Here is a 16,668-nt window from a genome sequence, read left to right on the forward strand (position 1 = left end):
GTGGTGGGGAAGGGACAGCTGGGGAAATAACCTGTTCTTGAAAGGGGGGACTGTCGTCAAGATGAGAACCTTTAATTGTAGTTCTTAAAAACGTTCCAGATTTCTTAGGATTTTGTCCCAAGTCTTGGGGGAAGGCTACACATACTGAGATGGCTATCAGTTTCTGAGGAAATAAAAAAACAAAGAAGCTGAAGATTTGTTTCCTGATAATCGTGAGAGTCATGCAGCTCTGATGATAATTTAGGAAGGATAACTTAAAATGAGCATTACCTTAATCTGCAGCTGAGATTCTGCTTGATAATGGCGTCTTTAACACCGCTCTTATTTCTTTCAAAAACTGCCATTACTTCTCTAAAGCAGAAGAAACAGATTGCCTGAAGCTCATAGTGGAGGTCTGAGTTGTAACTATTCCCATTCTACTACCACTTTTTCAGTTTCCAGATTAAGTGGCTATGCTTGTGGGATAAAGAAAATCTTGCCACGGTCTGAAGGAAAAGGTTGATTGTATCTTTTTCCTATATGAAGTTGGCAGAACATCCTTTAAAAAAGCCACTGTGCTAGAGGTTTCATGTTACTTTAATAGTGACTAAAAGGTCACGTTTGTCTTGTTTTCTTTCAGTTGTAGATCTGATCAGGGCAAAAAGATGTGTTACTATTTGATGCATGGTGACACCATTGTTCTGTATCTGCCTACAGCTGAGGAGTAAACAAGAGTGAAGTTTGATGGCATAACTTGCTGGTCTCAAAAGAAACAGTGCTCCCAACCTCTGCTGAGCTACCACCACAGCACTTCTGACCTCAGTAGTGTTCTCCCACCTTACCAAGCCAGCAGTAAATTATTTTTCTGATTGGTTAGTTAGCTTGAACCAGCTTGGAGAGGAGAGTGATGCTTGGCACACAAGGAATCTTTTAGTAGCAACAAGCCATTACTAACTTAATTAGGCTGAAATCTAGTCCTGAATTAGATTACTTTATCGCTCAGGTCTCTGACTAGAAGGTTCTTGGCACGTTTTCTTAGCCTGAATCACCCTAAATTGGAAAGATGAAGGTTTTTTTCTTTATTTCTTTCATTTATTCAGTTACTGCTGCATCTGCTATTGCTAACATTGTGAAGAGTTCTCTTGGGCCAGTTGGTCTGGATAAGATGTTGGTGGATGACATTGGGGTAAGTAAGCTTTCTTTATGAAGTGGCAGGAAGGACTTGCATTCCTGTCTAAAGGTACTTCCACTTGATGTGCTTCATAGGTCTAATGTACATGTGTCTTTTTTTTATGTGGTCCTGAGAGGGGGTAGGAGAAGAACAGGTAAAATAGAGCATCAGGTAACATGTTACATCGTTTTAGTTTAATCTGGTTCTGTAGTTTTTGTGGTACAGTTGTCTCCTTTCTGCATGCAAGTAAGTTCTCATCCTCACCAAGTATTGGTCAGATTCACAGGAATGAATATCACTGTTCAAGTCAGGCCTTGTTGTGGTATTGACTTGTGTATCGTGGCCTACATGTTAGAGAGAATTCAAATAACCCCATAAAAAATTTAAAGCAGTATTCCATATTGTCAAATATCTCAGGCAAGTGATGAAAGCTGGCTATTTTACAGGCTGCTGTAATCCTGTATTACAGGGTAGTCACTGCACTGCTACTAATCCAGTATGTGCAAAATGTTGGATGAGTTTCTGTAACATAAAGACTTCTTTGATGAAAATGAAGTGCAGATTCTGCTTTGGTAATGTTTATGCTGTTAGAATGGGACTCCTGGTTAAAAAGAAGCAGTAAATGTTTGGCATAAATAGTTATATTGTGGATATTTGCAAAGAATAATGAACTTGTATTGGTATGAATGTTATGAAACATAAGTTAAAACTTAAAAGTTGTATGCTTTGTATTAACATGGGATTTTTTCAAATTAGGATGTGACCATTACTAATGATGGTGCAACCATTCTGAAACTACTAGAAGTGGAACATCCTGCTGCAAAGGTTCTTTGTGAGCTGGCAGACCTGCAAGACAAAGAAGTTGGTGATGGGACAACGTCAGTGGTACGTGGAAGGTTTTAGGGACAAATGTCACAGTGTAGCTTTTGGTTTATCCATTGTGGGTCTTGATGCAGCATCAACCATACAGAGTGAAAAACCTCACAGTTAAGGGCATATAAGCAGTTTTCTAAAGTAGGTTACAGATAAAGAAATTAGACCTGTGGGGTTTTTAAAGACGAGTTCCCATCTGCAACTGCTGCTCTGGAATGGAGTTTCCTTACCGTGGTTTCATTATTTCTGTTTTCCTTTCTTGAAGGCGTAGGCTAGATTCTGAAATAAAGTTCTTTATTTTTAACAACTGTGAGGAAGTAAAGTGTTAGGACTAATAAGGATGCGAGGTGTTGAAAACTTACCTGAGACTTTGACAGCTTGGGGGACGGTTGGGGAGTTTACGTGGTGGCAGAAACTAGTTGCAAACACTTATTTTCAATGAATAGATATTGGACAAATATTTGTGATTCTATTTTCAGCTTCATGGCAGCAGCTGGTTATTTTGCATGTATGGAATACTTGTATTTATTGTCTGTATTTTCAACAGGTGATAATTGCTGCAGAACTTCTAAAAAATGCAGATGAACTAGTGAAACAAAAAATTCATCCTACCTCCATTATTGGTGGATACCGACTTGCTTGCAAGTAAGAAACTAATACAGCTGAAGTACTTTGTATTTTTGGGGGTACAATAACTGCATGCTTTTTGTGTATTTCTGATTTGTGACTGCATTAACACAGACTTCCTGGTGCAAAGTGGGTATGAGGTTTGGTTTTGCAGGGATGTTGGGGTTTGGTTGGTTTGGTGTTTCTTGGGTTGGTTAGGTTGTGTGTTTTGAATTATTATTTGTATAATCACATAAAAATGTCACATTCCTGTCCTAGAAGATGAATTTATTTCATCCCTGTGTCCTCTGAAGTATCATTCAGAAGGGCTGAAAAGATGGAAGATTTTTGTGGGGCTGCAGTTTTTTACCAGTATTTGGTTTTATTCTACAGGGAAGCAGTTCGCTACATCAATGAAAACCTTATTATTAACACAGATGAATTGGGCAGGGATTGCCTAATTAATGCTGCTAAAACATCAATGTCTTCTAAAATTATAGGAATGTATCCTTTAACTTGATCAAGTTAGTTAAATGAGCGTGATTGACTCTAGAGAGCTGGAGTACAGACTGAGCATAAGGTAGGTATCTTTGTTAAGGAACAAAAGATGATTAAAATGCCAGTATCACACTAGCCTGTCCTAATTTTCTTACCAGTGTTTCAGCTTTAAGAATTACTTTTTCCCTTAAGGCAGTGGTAAATGAGAGCCAGTGCTTCAGTGCCTTTCTGGAGATGTTTTTTGGAAATAGTTTTTGATGTTTAGTCTGAGCACTGTCAGTGACTATTACGGACCATACTAGTTCCCTTCTGCAGTTAGACCCTTAACAACGTAGTAGTGATGGTGATTTCTTTGCTAACATGGTGGTGGATGCTGCACTGGCAGTCAAGTACACCGACCAGAAGGGTCAGGCTCGGTACCCCATCAACTCGGTGAACGTGCTGAAGGCGCACGGCCGCAGCCAGAAGGAGAGCATCCTCGTCAACGGTTACGCTCTGAACTGCGTGGTGGGATCACAGGGTAAGAACGAGAGCGTCCTGTGTTCCATAAAGCTTCTGTGTGAACTGCCTCCTCTCAGCCTTTCTGCTGCATCTTGCTGCTCATGGCATTCGTGGCAAATCCCACGGTTTTCCGATTCCGGAACAGTTAAACAAGAACACATAACTTACTGCTTCACCAGAGGTTTCTAGCCCAGAGTTTGCCAGCTAGGAGTGTTCTGCAAAGTGCTGGTAAGTTTCTGCAGTTTCCCTTGTTGGGTGGTGACATGGTGACCTCCTGGAACAGAAGCAGTGCCTCCCTTGGGGGCAGCCAGTGTCAGGTTTGTGGGGAACTGTTATATGTAGCAGAGCTGTGTGGGGATTAGGTGACCTAAAGGATGGGAGACTGATGGGTTAGCTTGTCATGGTCATTCACATTTTGGGGGTGGGGTCTGTAAAAAATGTAACAGATTACAGCAGAGATTTTTAAAAAAAATTAAATCCTTTTTGAAAGCCTGTATTAGCGTTTTTCTGTACTCGGGCAGAACTGGAGGTGGAGAAGCAAACTGATTAGGAATCTGAAAAGTGAAAGTAATATTAACCTCTAATGCTAGCTTGATGTTCTGTTGACAGTCTCTTTCTTGTTTTCTCTTGTCAGGTATGACCAAGAGAATAGTTAATGCAAAGATTGCATGCCTTGACTTCAGCCTGCAGAAAGCAAAAATGAAGCTTGGTGTTCAGATTGTTATCTCAGACCCTGAGAAGCTGGACCAGATAAGGCAGAGGTGTGTGGAAGCTTGAGTAACAGAGACAGTGGGGTTGCACAGGCTTGTTTTGGTCTCTTCAATTGAGGTGGCTGAATGAAATTTTGGCTGAGTGCAAGAGGTAAAAATGTTTTAAATGTTAACATTTCCCAACAATACCAAATAGTAATGGTGAAAATCTTCATGTCTGTAGGCATGAACTGGTATTAAATCAGTTTTTGAGAAATCCAAGTATGTGCAACAGTGCCTTCTTCTCAAAGAGCTCTGGATTAAGATTTCAGGGAATGGGTTGACAGAACATGATTATAGATATTTAAAAATGTTTTTTATGACTTTGACTTTATCCTTGCAGAGAGTCAGATATTACCAAAGAGAGGATCCAGAAGATTTTGGCCACTGGTGCCAATGTTATTCTCACCACTGGTGGTATTGATGACATGTGTCTGAAATATTTTGTTGATGCTGGTGCTATGGCAGTACGAAGAGTGGTGAAAAAGGACCTGAAGCGGATTGCTAAGGCGTCTGGGGGTATGTAGATATAAAAACAGATCTCTTATGTGGGTGGTGTTTTTTTTGTGGGGGTAGTTGTTTGAGTCTTTAGTAAAAGCTGTTGTTAGGTTATTAGTAACTAATATTCAAAATACAGCTTCTGAACGTGCGAGGAGAGGATGAGTAGAGCTGAGCCACTCTTCTTAGGTTTTAAATCTACTGTTGCTTTTAAGTGACATCTGTCAAGGTAGAAGAGTTGACTGCTGAAGTTTTACAGTAGGGGGAAAAAAATGCTGCCTCACCCTGGAAAGACAGTCCTCTTGTGGAAATGAGAGGCAGAATTAGAAGTCTTTATTAAGCATACATTGAAAAGCCTGTCTCTGGAGGGTTAAGAACGTTGTTTAGATAGTTCAAGATAAATGAAGAACTCCTAAATCATTTAATACATACTGAAAAGAATGGCACTATACAGATTTTTATCTGTCAGTTTGAATTTGCAAGAAAGCGTTTTCACTATGGTAAAGCACAGGAGCTTGTACAAGCTGTGGAAAAGTGCTGCAAAAATTGGGCAGAAAGGAGTGTTATCAATTACAAACTGCAACATAATCAATTGCCAGATAGGAATTAGAAGTGCTGTTGCACTGAAGTCTACTTAGACTGCTTTTATATTTTCAATTTGTTTTTCTTTCTGTATGCCTGTTCTGGGGAAGCTGGCCAAGGAAGTGCTGGAATTGAATGCTGAATATCACTTTGTTTGTTACAGCAACCATATGTTCAACCCTTGCAAACCTTGAAGGTGAGGAGAGTTTTGAGGCATTAATGCTGGGACAGGCAGAAGAGGTGATTCAAGAGAGAATCTGCGACGATGAGCTGATTTTAATCAAGAAGTAAGGATCCTTTTTAAAATACTCTGTTTTGTGTATGCTTTCTACTAAGTTTGAGATCAAATCCCATTTAATTCTATGCTATCAGTGCTAAATAGATTAGCTATCAGTTTGCTAAATAGATTTAAAATCTTGTTTGTAAACAAATTTTGCTACACAGGCTTCCATTTAGCCAGTAAATGGAAATAGGTGCCATCTGAGCGAGGAGGTGCAAGCTCAGTCTTAGTGGAAGACAGGGTTTACTTGTGCTGGGTTAATTGAATCAGTAATCTGGTAGTGTGAAAAGGACTGCATTGGGGGCTCTTTTTGTTGGATTTGAGTGGGGTTCTTTAGGTGAGTTTTTTCTTAACAGGTAAGAAGAGCAACTATTCCTACTGTCCACACTTGTAGCATTTTTACCTTGAAGGTTTTTTTAGGATGCCACTGGTATCTGGTACCCGAAGACTTGAGTATGGGTTTAACAAGAACATACCTTGGATCTTAACCTCTCCACTGCTTCCATGTCCCTTCTCAGTGTTCACCTTCCTGTAGTCTCACCTGTGTGTGAATTAAATACTCTGGCTGTGGGATTTGTGTGGCAGTTACTAACTGCTTCTGCTGTGATGTTGGCAGTCATTAGCTCCCTTGATGGCTATGCAAAAGAGGGCTTACCTTAATATCTAGTTCCATTTCTCCTGCTATTTGATGAGAAAACATCTGTTAAACTTACCAGGTAGCTTTCTCTAAAATGAGTCTAGAATTCAAACTAGGTTCTTGCACACTAGAAATTAAAATACTGATACAGTAAGTTACAGTGTACATATCCTGCAAGGGAGCATAACGTTAAATTGTCTTCTAAATGTTGAAAGAACATGGCTGAAGTGATATTGGCTTTAGAAGAATTGTAGCCAGCAGAGTTCTCGTTCACACTCTGTTCCACACAGCTGACTTGCAGTGTTGTTTTTTCCCCCCAGTACAAAGGCTCGTACCTCAGCCTCAATTATCTTAAGGGGAGCTAATGACTTCATGTGCGACGAGATGGAACGATCCATACACGAGTTGTTAAAAGGGTGCTGGAATCCAAGTCTGTTGTCCCAGGTGGTGGTGCTGTAGAGGCAGCACTTTCAATATATCTTGAAAATTATGCAACCAGCATGGTAAGTCTTGCATGAAGTACTGAGCGTGCACGTGTTCCACTAGGACAATGTGAATTGTCAAGCACTTACTTTTTTGCACTAGAAGTTGGTTCCATGGTTCATGAAACCCTCATAATCTTGCAGAATGTAAGATGCTTCTTTAAAACGGAGAGTATTCTCTAGTTTTGTTTCTATTTTTAAATTATTAGAGAAAAAGTAATTAGAGTATATGGTTCTTTGACCTAAAAATAGGTTTTTGGGTGTCAGACCCCTACCTACTATTGACACTCTTGATTGTGGCTGTATTTTTTCCTCTGGTGTTGCAGCAGTTGGTTTAAAGACTTTCCTCTTTCTAGGGATCACGTGAACAACTTGCAATAGCAGAATTTGCAAGATCCCTCTTAATAATTCCAAATACACTGGCAGTAAACGCCGCCCAGGACGCGACAGATCTTGTCGCGAAGCTGCGGGCGTTCCACAACGAGGCACAGGTCAACCCCGATCGCAAGAATCTGAAATGGCAAGTACCTCTCTGTAGCAGGGCTGTTCCTGAAAGTGAAGTGGGTTGGTGACTTCAGTGCAAAACTGTTCTGCCAGTTTACTGAAACATGATTGGCATGGAAAAAGTGTGTAGCTTATCACTGGACTTCCTCCCTCTGTCCTCCAGCCCCACGTATGTGTCACGGGGACCTAGAGTAGTTAAACAGCGTAAACTGTATCTCTGCCTCTCCATCTGACAGTATTTCTTCTTTGCAGGATTGGCCTTGACTTGATTAATGGAAAACCTCGGGATAACAAGCAAGCTGGTGTCTTTGAACCAACCATGGTCAAAACCAAGAGCCTGAAGTTTGCAACAGAAGCTGCAATTACTATTCTTCGAATTGATGATCTTATTAAGCTGCACCCTGAAACTAAAGAGGAGAGGGGGTGCTATGAGGATGCTGTTCACTCTGGAGCACTTGAAGAATAACTTAGGGTTTATTTATGTTTCTCCAAGATACACTTCTCACTCTTGTAACTAAAATGTTAATAAAACAAGTGGTTCAATTCTGCCCCTATTTTCTTGTCAAGTCAATTTTTGAACGTGAGAATTTGAGAATTTAATCTCTAGCCTATGTTGATGCCTGTAGTGCCTGCAAGTAGCCGCTCATCAATGACTAAGTGGCAAAAAGTAATGGAATAAGCTTATTAAATTTTAGGCAGTACAAATGTAAGCTTCATGATTAGAAGTTTATTAGTAAAATGTTTTCAAAGCTAGTTGTCCCAAATTCATTTGTGTTATCTCTCAACACACATGGCAATTCCCATTCCTCCTCCTATGCAGAGAGCAGCCACCCCACGTTTTCCACCTGTTCGCTCCAGTGCATGCAGCAGAGTCACAAGGATGCGACAACCCGAGGCGCCCAGAGGGTGGCCGAGAGCAATAGCTCCACCTTGGATATTAATCTAAGAAAACAAAAAAAAAAAACACAGAAGGTCAAGTTAAGAAATACTTAACTAGCCTAGTCCCATTTCATCATGAATCACTTCACTGGATGTAGTCTTTGGTTGTACACCTGAAATGGCTGCTGCCCTTTCAAGGAGAAAATGAACATGGATAATTGGTATTTCTTCTGAAATGGGCCCATCTGTGCTCTGTGAAGATAATTAAGGTGATAACGGGTGAACTTAGGTAGGGGGAAGTAACACTGGTGCTTTCTGCCTTCACTGGAACAATCTAATGTGGCAAAGATGCTTCCAGCACTGAATTCCACCTCTAAAGTTACCTGCTAGGAGATGTGTGCCTGCTAAGGAGCTCCCACCCTGGCTGCCCACAGCAGAGCGATCCCAAGGGGACTGCTCTCGTGTCTGGAATACAATACAGATGCCCAAAATGGAACAACTTTGAATTACAGGAGGCAAACTACAGCCTCAAATATATCCATTACCTTGTCTGGATTTACTTTCAGTTCTTTTGCTATTGCAACAGATAATGATGCAAAGGCTTCATTAATTTCAAACAGGTCAACTTGTTCCAGAGTCCAGCTGGCTTTGTCAATCTGAGAAAGCAAAATAAATACAGAGGCTTTATGAGTTTTTAGGTCTTCCCTCTGCACCAGAGGAAGCTTTTCCTAACACTTAAAAGTGGTGATTTGAAGCCACTGCTTCTAAAAAGATGAAGGACACTGTTTTAGAGCCAGGGTTGATGACACAATTCTTGAAGTAACAGATAAAATTCCAGGGTCAGCAGAAGTTGGTATAATGTGCTATAACCTTGGCTGCTCTTAAAAAATCCTGACTAATTTTACACGTCTAGAGGTGGTGGTGCAATTGTGGGAATCAGTGGTGCCTGTAGCAGAACAAGCACTGTTTTCAAAAGTAGCTTTTAACAGATTAAAAGCAAGTCTTTTCAGGACAGAAATCTGATTCTGTTAGCGATCCTCTGCTTAATAGAAACCTTTACACAGAAAATAGCGAAGGGACCATTACTGATGGTTGTGAAATGTAATTTGTCTGGTCTCCCCGACTTCAAGGTGAAAATTGTAACTTTAAGCTTTCTGCAGACAGCTATTTTGAAAGACGTTTTGGCTCGTGTTTTCATTTGAGAAACTCTTGTGGTGCAATGGCCTACTTGGGTACAGGCTTAGGCATGTTTTACACACTCGGATTTTTACTTTGACTCTGTTTGCTTCTAACAGCAATGCTTTAACAACAGAGTCCTCTGCAGCAATGATGTTTCACAACCTGACAGGCAGACTGGTGCACCTCCAAGAATGCAGTCAAGGAGGAGAGCCTCTTTCTACTAGGTGTTTCAGAGACAGTGTGGAAACTGTTCACCTTCTGGGAAAAGTCAGTACGATGTACTCTGTTGTAACACTAGAATGCACAGCCTAGTCATTCTCTCAAGTGCCCCTATAAAATTCTCAAGAGACCAACTGATAATATATGGAGAGTGTGAAGTGTTTGATAACGTGTTACAAAGTTTATGTTAAGTAGTGTGCCCCCTTTCAGAGTAGTATAAAAATTATCAGTACTGTTAAATACAGCTTCTCTGTTCTACAATTTAAACTAAAACTGTGTATTGTGTACACATCCATAGCACTCTTGATTTAAAAAGAACAGTCTGAGATCTGACATGAAGAAGCTTCAGCATTACAGTTCAAATTTTCCTGTTAAAAGCCATAGAATTTGGGTAAGTTCAAAGTTAAGCCTCCACATGGGCAGGACATTTCCGAGACAAACAAAATAAGGCCTTTACACAGCATAAATAAAACTAAGAAGGAATACTACAGCACATCTACTGTTACCAGCTGTACACGAGCTGTTTTCATGCTCAGTTTCATAGCCCAGGTTTAACAAATAATTGCCTGGGGTTGTTATGGGCTACGTCAACATCAGCAAGCAGAGTGGCAGGGCAGGGGCTGCTCACCCCAGGCAAAGGAGAACCTTGTCCTGTGGACTGAACACAGAGTGCATCAGTGTGTGCAATACAGCCTGAGCACATCTGTGTGCTTCTGTGCACCTTCTTGTTTAGTTTCACCTGAACAGAATCCAATTGGCATGCTCCAACTCTTTTGCAGGGCAAACTAAACCACCAAGGGCAGTGTGGTGCTCGTGAGCCCTTCTCTCCTTGCTGTGGTATTCCTGGGACAGCCAGGTAGGAATCTGACAATTAACCAGGCCTGGCACAGCACCAGAACTGTTTCATGGCAGGACCATATCATCCCCAAATTAAGTTAGTATACTCATCTGTGAAAGATGATCTTTAGTCTCCTAGGTTATCTAGACAGTCTTTCACAAACTCAGTAGTTTATGCTCTGAACTCCATTCATACATCTTTTTTTTTTTTCCCAACGAGTAGACTAGACTAGCAGCACTAGAAATCTTAATGCCACATATTCTCTGCTGTTTCAAGTTTTATTTTCTTTTAGCTTATTTTTTTCTAGAATATAGGAAAACCAAGACATGGCCAGAAAATGAAAAACTATTACAAGCAAGAGTTTTAAAATAACATACACAGATACTTACAGCTTTCTTTATTGCCGAAATGGGCCCTACTCCCATTATAGACGGATCTATACCGGTCTGTGCCCAAGATACAATCCGAGCCAAAGGCATAAGCCCTCTCCTAGCAGCTTCTGATTTCTTCATTAGAATTACAGCTGCAGCTCCATCATTTATACCTGTGGGATGACAAACAATTTGTATGCATTTATTGGGTTGTATGGCCTTTACTGTACCACCTTTTCTTCCTTGCATAAGTTCACAATCTAGAGGAAACAAAAAGAAAGCAAATCTTTTATTGGTTTAGGTTGCTATTGTTCAGATCAGCCAAGTCTGACCTGGGACACAAACACTTAGAATGGGTGACATATCTGCACTGCTGTAAAAGGGACATGCTTGTGACTTCTATTTGGGAAGGCACAGGTGTCAGAATTCAGGCACAATCTGAAAAAGGAGCACACATCAGACTTTTTAGGTAGACTTTGGAAGCGGCAGCATAAGGACCCAAGGCAGGAGAGTTAATTCCACCTGAGTAACATGTTCAAACATGAATTGTTAAGTTTTCCTTTGTCGAGGCCTGCAGTCTTAGAAACCACAAGACAGTTTTAAAAAGAGAGGACATAGTTTCTATTTGTCCCAGACTATCAAACATTGCTGTTATTGTCCAAACACTTGTATGGCTTCACAGACAGCAAGCAAACAAAAGACAACTCAGCTGTGAAGAAATCCTCCACCACAGTGATATTTTTCAGTTCTACCTATGCTGTCAAACACCCTACCATCTCCTGCAGAATATATTCAGCAGTAACCACATGGCAGCCTAACCCCTCACAGAGACCCTGCCTCGAGCCACAAGCCACCACTGTTCTTCTCCATTTTGGTTTCAGCCGGACAGACCCACCTGAAGCATTAGCAGCTGTTACTGTCCCAGTTCCATCTGTCAGGAAACAGGGCTTTAACTTCGCCATCGCCTCCAAGTTGCTCCCATGTCGAGGGTGTTCATCTGTTTTAACTTCTATAGGACCTGCAAAACAGTGTTTGTCCTCCTCACAGGAGGGTCTAACCGCTCCCACCTCGGGCAGAAGGCCAGCACAAACCGCAGGCTGACCGGGCACACACGCCGTAGCCCCTCTGACCAACAGGCTGTGTTCATGTCAGAGATATACATCTTGTACAGGAGCAGATCTTGTTCTTGCTGTTCCTAAGCCAACAGCCTTCTGCCTGGAGGAGAAGCTGCCTTCCAAACAATACTTGTAGGTATCTCGTTCCAAGTGTCATTATTATCTAAACCGATATCAGAAAAACTCTTCATTAGTTTGTAACCAGCCCAGTGCAACTTTTCCCAGAGGGTCCATTCGATGCAAATGTTGAACAACTGATTTGTGATTTCTGTTCAGAAAAGTCAGTTTTTACCCCCATCTCACAAGGAGCTGGAGGAATTGCCCTGCTCTACAAACAGACCTCTGGCTCAAGCAACATAACAGATTCGTTTATATCCCTAACAGGAATACACCCTTAAAGAGAAGCACACCTAATATATGTAACCTGACCTAGTTAATTAACTAGTAACCCTAATTATTGTCACTGTGTATTTTAGTAGGTGGGCAAGACTTGCCTGTCAACATGACTGGTTTAAGTTTGATGCAGCAGGAGTCTAACGAAACAAAAATTACTTATTTTTGTACCATATCCAAGCCTCTGTCATGTCAGTGGTTTGCCTGGATAGTTACAATCCCAAATAAAATCCTGGTAATTACATTCCAAATAAAATATAGTAGTAATATTTGCAGAGAGGTGCATTTAGATATTCTGCATGTGCATTGCTTCTCTTATTCAAAAAATAACCACTGAGAAGTTGAAAAAGAGAGCAACAGGCTCTAAGTGGGAAATCACTCGATTGTGAGAGACAGAGTAGAAACCAGATTTTTTTCTTTAAAATTGACACACATTACCCATTCACACCTACCTTTTTTAGAAGGTACAAGAACAGGTACAATTTCTTTTGTAAAATAGCCAGCTTTCTGTGCTGCTTCTGCCCTGTTTTGTGACTGTACAGCAAGTTGGTCTTGCTCCGCTCTGCTGACTTGCCACTGATTGGCTACGTTTTCAGCTGCAAGAGGAAAAATGCAAACTGCCATCAGGAAATGCTAAAATATTAAGTTGTAAAATGGTTAGCACAAAGGTTGTCATTAATGTTTGCTGTAGCAAGCAGCTAAGCCTGTTGAACAGTTTTCATTTCGATTTCCTCGTTTTGTTTGCACATGATTCTTTACTATATTTTCTTTTGAGGGTGAAAATATCTGTGAGGGATCTCCTCCCAGATCTTATATCAAGTTAAACACAAATGCAAACAAGCTTTTCTGATTATTGCTTCTCTGGATTATTATGCTTAGATCTCTCTACAACTACATCAGAGGAGGGCATGTTCTGAAGTTACTCTGTTTCTGTGGTGTTCCCTGGTGCTCAGTATTGGGGTCACTTCTGTTTAACACCTTTATCAATGACCTTGATGGGGAGATAGAATGCACCCTCAGTAAGTTTGAAGACAACACCAAGTCAGGTGGAAGGATTGATCAGCTTGAGGGTAGGAAGGCTCTACAGAGGGACCTGGACAGGCTGGATCAATGGGCTGAGACCAATTCTTTGAGCTTCAAACAAGGTCAAGTGTCATGCCCTGCACTTGGGCCACAACAACCCCATGAAATGCTACAGGCTTGGGGAGAAGTGGCTGGAAAGCTGCCCAGCAGAAAGGGACCTGGGGGTACTAACTGACAACCCGCTAAAGATGAGCCAGCAGTGTGCCCAGGTGTCCAAGAAGGGCCAACAGCATCCTGGCTTGTATCAGAGAGATTGAGGCCAGCAGGAGTAGGGAAGTGATTGTGCCCCTGTACTCGGCACTGGTGAGGCCACAGCTTGAGAACTGGGTTCAGTTTTGAGCACCTCACTACAAGGACATTGAGGTTCTGGAGTGGGTCCAAAGAAGGGCAACAAAGCTGGTGGAGGATCTAGAGCACAAGTCTTACAAGGAGCAGCTGAGGGAACTGGGGTTGTTTAGCCTGGAGAAAAGGAGGCTCGGGGGAGACCTGATCACTCTCTACAACAACCTGAAAGGAGGTTGTGGAGAAGCGGGTGCAGGTCTTTTCTCACAAGTAACAAGTGATAGGACAAGAGAAAACTGCCTCAAGCTGTGCCAGGGGAAGTTTAGGTTGGATGTTAGGAAAAATTTCTTCACAGAAAGGGTTGTCAAGCACTGGAACAGGCTGCCCAGGGGCATGGTTGAATCACCATCCCTGGATGTGTTTAAAAGACATGTAGATATGTTGCTTGGGGACATGGTTTAGCAGTGGACTTGGTAGCGTTAGGTTAATGTCTGGACACAATTGTAAAGGTCTCTTCCAACCTAAATGACTCTATGATTCCATGATTAACAGGGTCTGAAGAAGCAGTTGGCCAGCTATCCCATTCAGGGTGCAATAACCTGAAGCTGCAGAACCATGTGTATCCACAGAACACTTTACAAAATTCCTGCTCACTGTAAAGCTGTGCTGCTGAATGCTCCAGTTACATACAGGGATAATTTTATTTATGTTTCCTGAAATTAAATTACTTAGATGCAAAACAGATGAAGTGAAATTAGCTCAGAAAGAAAGAAAAAAAAAAACAAACCCAAAAACCAAACAGTAGCTTTACAAACAAAACAGAAAATGCCTTCAATGCCTTTTAGTATTAGGGATTTCTTTCTTTTTCACAACTACAACTTAAGGATAGCTTTAAACTTCAGATTTCTAAAATCTCCTATCAATGAATTCTTCCTCCCTCCCTAGTTAATCATTTAATTTTCTGCACTGTCACCACTTACCTGTTATACCCATATGATACTGATAAAAAGCATCTGTAAGGCCATCAAGGATTATGGTGTCCTGCAAGGAAGCCTCTCCCATTTTCACCCCAGCTCGCATGTGAATGACGTGAGGAGCCTGCAAGAAGGTATTTTGAAAGGAGTTAGATGTTTTCTATCTCCAGTGCACAATAAACCCAGAGAGAGCAGAAGAGACAGACCCTGCCTGGCAGCAGCACGTAGCTCCCCCAGATCCCAGCAGTCTCCCCAGCTGCCTGCTCTGTCTTTCCCTCTGGAGTCTGCCAGCTGGCACAGTCTGTTTGGCCTGTGCATCTCCCCAGCAGCAGATCACAAAGCAGCAAGTGTTTTCTTTCCACAGATCAAACCAATCACCCCTGGGTCCACACAGCCATGGGTCCCCCATCTTACTAGTCTGCTCTAGGTGGTTCCCAATCACACTCTGCTGCCAGCCAAAGCCCACATCACTCTCAGCATGGGCAGCTAGCGACCCATGAAGAGGCCACCCTCTTCCTAGACATCAGATCACTGGCCCAGCACCATTCCTCAGCACAGCCTTGGGCTGCACACCTTGAAATAAAAGTGCTTCACTTCCTCTCCAAGCTCAAATTGCTTGGTGAACAATAACATTTCCAGTTATTCCTTCTTTGGGCTTCTTCCAATACAAAAAAACCTGTTTATTGCCAGCTGTCACAAGCAAATCATTCACCACAACAGGGCTAGATGGGAATTAAACCAGAATTTGAAATGTGGTGTGCATTTTCATAGCACTTTTTCAGTAGCTACAGTATCAGGTCTTTTTCTAAAACAAGGCAGAAGCCACTGAAGTCAACTGTTGCAGGTGTAAAGTCATTCTCAAGTGTAGAAACTAAAGCTATTCTTCCAACCTTCCTCTGGAGCACTAGCCTAGAAATACAGGGTTTCAACATAACTCAATGCTGTTTGCTCCCAGAAAGTCAGCAAGATGCAAGTGCAACCGTCTGCTTTACCTTGCTCATGCTTTCCATGCCTCCTGCCACCACGACGCTGGAGTCTCCTGTCAGGATGGACTGGGCAGCCAGACATACTGCCTTCAAGCCAGACCCACAGATCATCTGGCAGCTCCAGGCAGGCACAGAGTAAGGGATCCCTGCAGCAACGCTCGCCTGCCGGACAGGGTTCTGGCCAGCACCTGCAGGAAGAGGCAACATTTTTCCTTTGTTTGTTCTTAAAAATTATCGGCCTTTTTACTTCTCACAACAGGTAACCTGATTCCACCAAAATTTAGAGCTCACTCCTGTTTTCAGTTGGTAGATAGAGAAGTTCCCAGTAGTAATCTGTAAACAGGAGCTCAGTTACCGCTCTTATTTGTACTGTTGATCAATAAAATACCTGCAAGATCAGGGACTTGTCACTGACAGTTTCTTATCTGCAACTCTGCTTTTGATGGCTGGTCAGATGAAACATCAAGTTAGCACAAGCCTGTGGTACATGTGTGTAAGATGGGAGCTCATTTAAATTGCTACTTGCCGAAGGGCTTCTTTTTGACATCTTCTGTACCTTACCAGCAAGCAACTTTCCCTAAAAGTTCCTATGGAAACCAAAAGCAATTATGCAAGAACAGTCCAAAGCTTCCATTGTTTATTGTAACCCTGATGGAGAAAATAAGAGTGCTATATTCAAGGAAAACATTCTTCGTCTGTATCTCCCCGGGCCAAAGCTCTTTGTGTGCAAATGCTCTTTGTGTGCAAAGAAATAGACAAGGAGAGCACATCAATCAGCCAGCTAAAAATATACCAGAATCTGGATCAGCTCTAAGTAAGACAAAGTTACTTGTTGCCTTTATTTTCTTTTTCCATCTTTAAAATACAAACCTGCCCTATGATCTGCTGATTAAACATTACCCTGGAAAAAGCACGGGACAGTTCAAAATAAACAATTCCTTATCAACTGCATTTTTGTTAAATCAAAATATTTGTCTCCGGGGAAGTGG

General features: G+C 41.7%; 2 protein-coding genes across 2 annotated transcripts; one reads left to right on the top strand and one right to left on the bottom strand.

The window, feature by feature from the left end:
• Positions 1 to 1,079: 1,079 nt before the first annotated feature.
• On the top strand, positions 1,080 to 7,910 carry TCP1 (t-complex 1; the record flags this gene model as incomplete). Its single annotated transcript, XM_008949472.1, is given in 12 exon segments — positions 1,080 to 1,165; positions 1,907 to 2,035; positions 2,571 to 2,668; positions 3,023 to 3,133; positions 3,466 to 3,647; positions 4,263 to 4,389; positions 4,721 to 4,896; positions 5,621 to 5,744; positions 6,695 to 6,774; positions 6,777 to 6,877; positions 7,213 to 7,376; positions 7,613 to 7,910. Coding segments are annotated over 12 exon segments (1,592 nt in total), but the record flags the coding sequence as incomplete, so codon positions are not given.
• Positions 7,911 to 8,036: 126 nt separating this feature from the next.
• ACAT2 (acetyl-CoA acetyltransferase 2) lies at positions 8,037 to 15,902 on the bottom strand (the record flags this gene model as incomplete). The annotated part of the gene is made up of 7 exons (XM_008949483.1): positions 8,037 to 8,302; positions 8,785 to 8,895; positions 10,865 to 11,019; positions 11,742 to 11,864; positions 12,807 to 12,950; positions 14,700 to 14,817; positions 15,686 to 15,902. Coding segments are annotated over 7 exons (1,036 nt in total), but the record flags the coding sequence as incomplete, so codon positions are not given.
• Positions 15,903 to 16,668: the final 766 nt, after the last annotated feature.

The sequence above is a fragment of the Merops nubicus genome, unplaced genomic scaffold, assembly GCF_000691845.1.
Source record: "Merops nubicus isolate BGI_N331 unplaced genomic scaffold, ASM69184v1 scaffold26300, whole genome shotgun sequence".
In the NCBI taxonomy this organism is placed as follows: domain Eukaryota; kingdom Metazoa; phylum Chordata; class Aves; order Coraciiformes; family Meropidae; genus Merops; species Merops nubicus.